General features: G+C 29.0%; 2 protein-coding genes across 2 annotated transcripts; both read left to right on the top strand.

The window, feature by feature from the left end:
* Nucleotides 1–808: 808 nt before the first annotated feature.
* EIN_310870 (hypothetical protein) lies at nucleotides 809–1888 on the top strand (the record flags this gene model as incomplete). The annotated part of the gene is made up of 1 exon (XM_004184283.1): nucleotides 809–1888. One exon carries the CDS (start codon nucleotides 809–811, stop codon nucleotides 1886–1888), a length of 1080 nt encoding a protein of 359 aa, XP_004184331.1.
* A 1813-nt stretch (nucleotides 1889–3701) lies between these two features.
* On the top strand, nucleotides 3702–4754 carry EIN_310860 (hypothetical protein; the record flags this gene model as incomplete). The annotated part of the gene is made up of 1 exon (XM_004184282.1): nucleotides 3702–4754. One exon carries the CDS (start codon nucleotides 3702–3704, stop codon nucleotides 4752–4754), a length of 1053 nt encoding a protein of 350 aa, XP_004184330.1.
* Nucleotides 4755–6241: the final 1487 nt, after the last annotated feature.

Here is a 6241-nt window from a genome sequence, read left to right as displayed (position 1 = left end):
TAAATACAGTTAAGTATATAAGATAATAAACTTAAAAATAACTTTCGATGAACTCAAATGATATTTGTCTTATTTATGCATGAATCAATATACAGTCAAAGGAGTCTATTTGTAGTAATTATAATTGTCGAACTTGCTTTATTGTCGCACAACTGGCCAATTATTTTGGTGTACGACAATTAATTATTTTATTTTCGAATATGTAACTTTTGTCGATATAAAAAAGAATTTTTACAAAATTCACTCATTTACGACAAATAGATACGTTTTTCTGCTGGGTTCACGACAAATAAACACCTTTGACTTTAATTGTATTTTTACATTAACTTTTAACAATTTATAATTTTAATAAAAATAAAAAATTTAAAATTTTTCGACTTATTACCAACATTGATATGATATCATTATTTCAATTAAAAAAATATAATTAATAATAATTTGTTATTTCAGTGTAAAACTTTGTCCTTTCTTTAACTTTGTCAGATTTTTTGAACTATTAAAACATGAATATATAGAAAAACTATTCAAAACACTTTAAAAACATTGTTCCATATTTTTATTGGGGGTTCACGTTTTTTTTCCTAATTCCCAGTTTTTTAAACTTATTTTGTGTACAATTTGTCAAATGGACAACCTCATTCGACAGACTTCTCAAATAAATTAATATTGAAGTATTTGGATTCGTCTTTCATCGTTTTTTTACTTTTAAACCAGTAATTTTTCCAAATTTATAACCAATCAATCTGATTGTTGTTTTGTTTTTGATGAAAAACAATATAAAACCAATAAGAAAAACTTTATAATCATAATGGTATCAACTCTTGATTCTTTTTATATGATGTTAGTCTGTAAGTACTTTCAATCATTCGATGATTTTATTCGGGTGATGAGTGTTTCCAAAAAGTACAATAACATTGTTACTAAATTAAATTACAACCCAATTCCACTTACTGAAAAGACTTTGCGACATTTTACTCAACTTGAAACGTTGCACGTGTACACACACGGAGACCCAATATTCATAGAAAAAACATTTAATGCTCGAGTATATCATTACATGAAAATCAATGTGCAAACTCTTGTTAAAACAACAGTCGTTTATGTACATAACTTGGCAACTGTTTTAGACCTCAAAACCGAAATTGAAAAATCTGAATATTGCCCAACATGCAGACAGCGAATTGTATTCAACAAAAATTTACTTCAAAATGATGTTAAATTGCAAGACGTTGGGATTGTCAATGAGTCAACTGTACTTCTCGCTTTATCACCACTCGAAAAGCCAGTCATTTTGTTGTACGACTCAAATGCGTCTGAAGAAACAAATTCAAAACAAAAAGTTGACATCCAAATTGAACTAAACAACACTACTTTTTCGTGTTTGTACCCAACACCACAATATATCGATGAACACAACAAGAAGTGCGTTTGGAGTGCTTTTTACGCGTCAAAACAACACAACAAAGTTTTAAAAGATCACAAAGAAGATGATAATTTAATAATCGAAGTAAATGGTAAGAAATATGAATATTTATTTTGGGAGGGAGAAACACACACAACCTTTGATGGTCAAAAGTATGTCGCAAATAACATAGAAGGCGTGAGAGAAGTGCTTGAAAGACTTGGACTGAATTCGAGAGAGCAAAACGACTTTATTGTGTATTGGGTTAAAACACTTGTAAAATACAAGAAAATAGGAATCACTGTATGTGATGTTCAATATGAAAACGAGGCAAAGTTATCAATAAGCGGCTTTGAAAATGGAATACGGGTGTTTCTTCAATTTTTTGAAGCTGATGGTTTATTATTGAAAAGTGTTGAAGAACTTGAAAAAAGACAAAGACCAATTGGAAAGTATTTTGTCGAATGGGGCGCTTCTCTGATTTAATCCATATTTTTTATATGTGTTAATAAACTTAATATGATAAATTCGGTCTGGATATATTATTAATTGACCAAAAATATGTTATTTTTGATTGTTATTTAATTTTTTTAAATTTATTGTTTTATTTTAAAAACTTTTTTAATAAAATTAAAACAAACTTTAAAAATTGATTACATTCGTTACACTAAAATCATTTCTGACTATGCGTTTTATATATTCACAAATCTCAGTGTTGTAAAAAATATCAAAAAATCGATAAAATTATAAAAAATAAGCAAGACAATTTGCCAATAATTATATTTGGTTTTGTTGAGTAATTTTTTAAATTCTTTTGGTTGGTAAATTGTATTGATTACCCCTAAAAATAGATTATTTATTAGGAATTATATTTTAAATTAAAATTATAATAATAAGAAACTGGGAAGATATTAGGTTAGGTTCCCGAATTCAAAAAATACCAATAATTCAACTCAAGTCAATAAATAACATGTGAGACGTGGCATTGAAAAGAAGGCTCATGAAGACACAGATAAACAGTTTGTTTGTGCAACCGTTCCATCAACTTTCTTAGTCCCCCTGGCTCTGGGGAAACCACATCAGCGTCCAAACAGCACGGACAAGGAAAGTGGGTGATATGGGGACGCACAAACAGTGGCTAAAAAAACAACTTTTTTCAAAAAACAATTATGGCAAATGTTTTTTTTGGTAAGGGTACTTTTGATTGTAATTTAAAATATTTTATTTTTAAACGTGTTTTATCATTTACAGTAGGGAAAATTAATCAATGTTGGGTTGTTGGCAATTATTTTCTTTTAAAAAATAGTATTAGGAATAATTATTTATTTTTTGAAAAACATGAGCTGTGTTCAAACCGGCAACGGTTTTCTGTTCTAAATTTATTTTGGTTTGTATTAATCTAAAGTAAACAATATACCTAGGGACCGATCGCTAAAATCACATATTTTTTAGTCATCAAAAATAAGAAAATTTTTTTGCCATTATTTTTTTTATTTCCAAGGTTTTGTTTCAAAAAGATAATTTTGTCTTAATTAGTAAACGTGGAGACATTATTTTAAGTTCAGCTTATTTTAATTTATTTAATTTAAAAGTGTTGTTTTTAAGTTCTTTTTAACATAAAAAACAAAAAATCGAATTAAATTTTTAGTCTCAAAAAAATAAAAAATCAAAATTTAGTAAAAAAAAGAAGATTATTGTCATCGTAAAAAAATTTCAAATGAAAAATGGCCAAACTTTTTTAATGGTTAAATGAGTTTAGTGGCAGTAATAAAATTCATTTTAATAATTATAAAAAAATATAAAAATAATTATAAACATTATTTATAAAAACAACAAACGATATTATTTATTTAATAAGTTATTTGTATTATTATATAATAAAAAAAATAAATAATTATAAAAATATATTCAATAATTATAAATTTAAATATGAAAATGTTATTATTTTTATTAAAAACAAATACATTCACAAAATAAATTACTTATTAACTTGATATTTTGAATATATATATATATATATATATATATATATATTAAAATATACTATTATCTAAACAAATGAAACATTTGTTTTTATAATTTATTTAAACAATAAAAACTAAAATATGAAACTATATAATATTTATTTGTGTTTGGATCTACAATTAATAATGATTCGTTCATTTATTTGGAATTACATGAAAATTGTATATTTGCCATGCCAAGAACACCCCGAGTGTCTTCCTGGTGATACCGATCAAAGGGAGAACCCACATGTGTAGGTTGTTCCTTTTTTATAAAATGTTTTCTCTGTAACAAAATGTTAAATTATAACATGGTCACACAGTCTACTTCATCAGCAAAAAATCATTTAATTAATTTTCATTACGACAAATTAAAAGATGAAGAAAAAAGGAGAAAACTGTTTCCAAAAATGTCACAAAGAAATAAAGAGGTTAACATAATGTTGATGAGATTTTTTTCATCTGTTGGAATTCCTTTTAGTCAAATTCGAAATCCCTTTTTAGTTGAGTTACTGAATTTTCTCGATAAGTCAGTTGTGTTGTCAGACGAAAAAACATTTAGAACAACTTGTCTTTTTGAATTGTACGATAGAGAACTAGGAGATCTCAAAAAAAGAATTAAAGAAGATGTCGTTTTCAATAATCTATCAGGATCTATTTCAACAGATATCATGAGTAAATATAATAATTCTTATATAACAACAACTCTCCACTATGTCGATAAACAATTTGAGTCACACAACGAAGTTTTGAATATGAGTCCTTTTAATGTAGAACATACAGGAAAGGAAATTAAAACATATGTGAGTCAAATTGTTATAGATTTAAATTTGAATGTTAACAACATACAATTTGTTGCTGATTCGGCATCAAATAACAATAAATTGTCTGAAATTAATGGAAACAAAACTGACTGTGTTGTACACACATCGAATAATTTGTTTTCTGCTGTGATAAAACAAATACCCGGGATGAAAGCCTTCATGAAAAATATTAATTCTTTGGCCAAAACACTCCAATTTTCTCAAAAAACACAAAGAATATTTGAAGAGTTGTGTTCAAAAAATTGTGAAGAGCCTGGATGTCTTGCGACTTATACGAAAACGCGGTTTAATTCATGTTACCTTTCTTTTAGCAAATTGTTAAAAAGAGAGAAGAGTGTTAAAGAACTGAACAATGGGATTCAGTTCAATGAAGAGGGGTGGAAAGGGGCCAAAGAAATGTATTCACTCACAAAAGCAATGGACGATCTTTACAACAAATTGGCGGCGAACCAAAAAATTACTTCGTGTTATGTTGTGGGAGCTATTAGAGACATTTGGAATACAATTTCCTCTTCTATTTACTAACCGGAAGGTTTTCTAAAAAATATATTAAAACATAGTGAAATAGATGAAGATTATGCAGAAGAATCGGAAAGTGGTTTTATGGAAATTGAAGCTGGGACTATTTTTGGAAAGGACTGGAAAATGATAGCTCGATCTGAATTCGAAAAAAGACTGCGCGCTATTTCTCAAAAAGAAGAATATATTTTAGCAGCTTTCTTTTTTCCTATTACTCGTGATGGTGATTTGTTTGAAACACAAATCAATACCTGTGTTCAAAGAGTGAAGGCTGAATTGAGTGGCATAAGTAATATAACACCACAAAGTAGTTCCGCTTTTTTAAATTCGAGTTCACATTTTCATATTGAATTTGCCAATTGGGCAATTCCAATGATGACAACTGATGCAGTACAAAGACGAGAAGAATCACCAATTGATAAAGCAATTAGATTGTATTTAGAAGATCATGGTGCGATAGAAAACGGAGAAAACTGTAAAAGTCCCGAAGAATATTGGCAAAACTGTATTAAACTAAACAAACACGCCGATTTATATGATATTGCCAGGAAGTATCTCTCTTTTCACCAACAAGCATAGACTCAGAAAGAGTTTTTCGAAATGTCGGTAAAATAGTCTATAATGAAAATTCGTCGTTTACCCCAGAAAACGCCTCGAAAGTGTCTTTTTTGAGACTACAGATAAACAAACAACACCAATAATAAACAGATTAAATGGTTTGGAGTCAAGTATGGTTGATTATTCTTCATAGATCTCAATGGTTGTGGCCTTAGCGAGATAAAACCTTGGATGATCTCTTTGATGAGCACTAACTCAACACTATACACGAGACACTTCAACATCAAAGACGCTGTTCGAACAGACTTGACTGTGTTACATTTTCTTTTTGCAGCACTTCCATGTAGAGTTTCGAAGAGTGATGGGAAATACAGTACGGTTTGATATCGGCGCTTGGGAAATACCAAGAGAATCTGCAACAGTTAAGTCACTAATGATGTCACAAAAATAGACCCAATGATTACATCAAACCGATGGTTTTTGATTGTTGTTGCACATAATGCATCCATGTAATATGTCTCGGCTCAAACGTGGCATAATTTTATACAAGCACAATATACAAATCATTGAATTGTATATTTTGCCCCCATATGATTGGTGTTGGATGATAACAATAAACGTGTTTCAAAAACGATTTCATTGAGCATTAAAAGAGCAATAAACTGCGAATCCAATCGAATGGTATTCAAGACTGAAGGAAATTACATTGACTTTCCAGTCGACGAATTCAAAGTGTAACAGAGTGTCAGTATGAAGTGTTCCAATCTGTTTTATGGGTGTTATTCATGTGACCACAAACAGAATTCAACAATTGATATTGATGTTTTGGAGTTTTCTGGCTGCCAGAGTGGCGTGGAGTTTGAGTCTCGAAAAACAAAGAAATGATTGACAACAACAAATTTGATAGATAACGAGGGATACAGAATCGAGTGTAC

Source organism: Entamoeba invadens (genome assembly GCF_000330505.1).
Source record: "Entamoeba invadens IP1 unplaced genomic scaffold scaff_1105074725729, whole genome shotgun sequence".
Lineage (NCBI taxonomy): Eukaryota > Evosea > Mastigamoebida > Endamoebidae > Entamoeba > Entamoeba invadens.
This window is presented reverse-complemented; position numbering and strand designations above follow the sequence as displayed.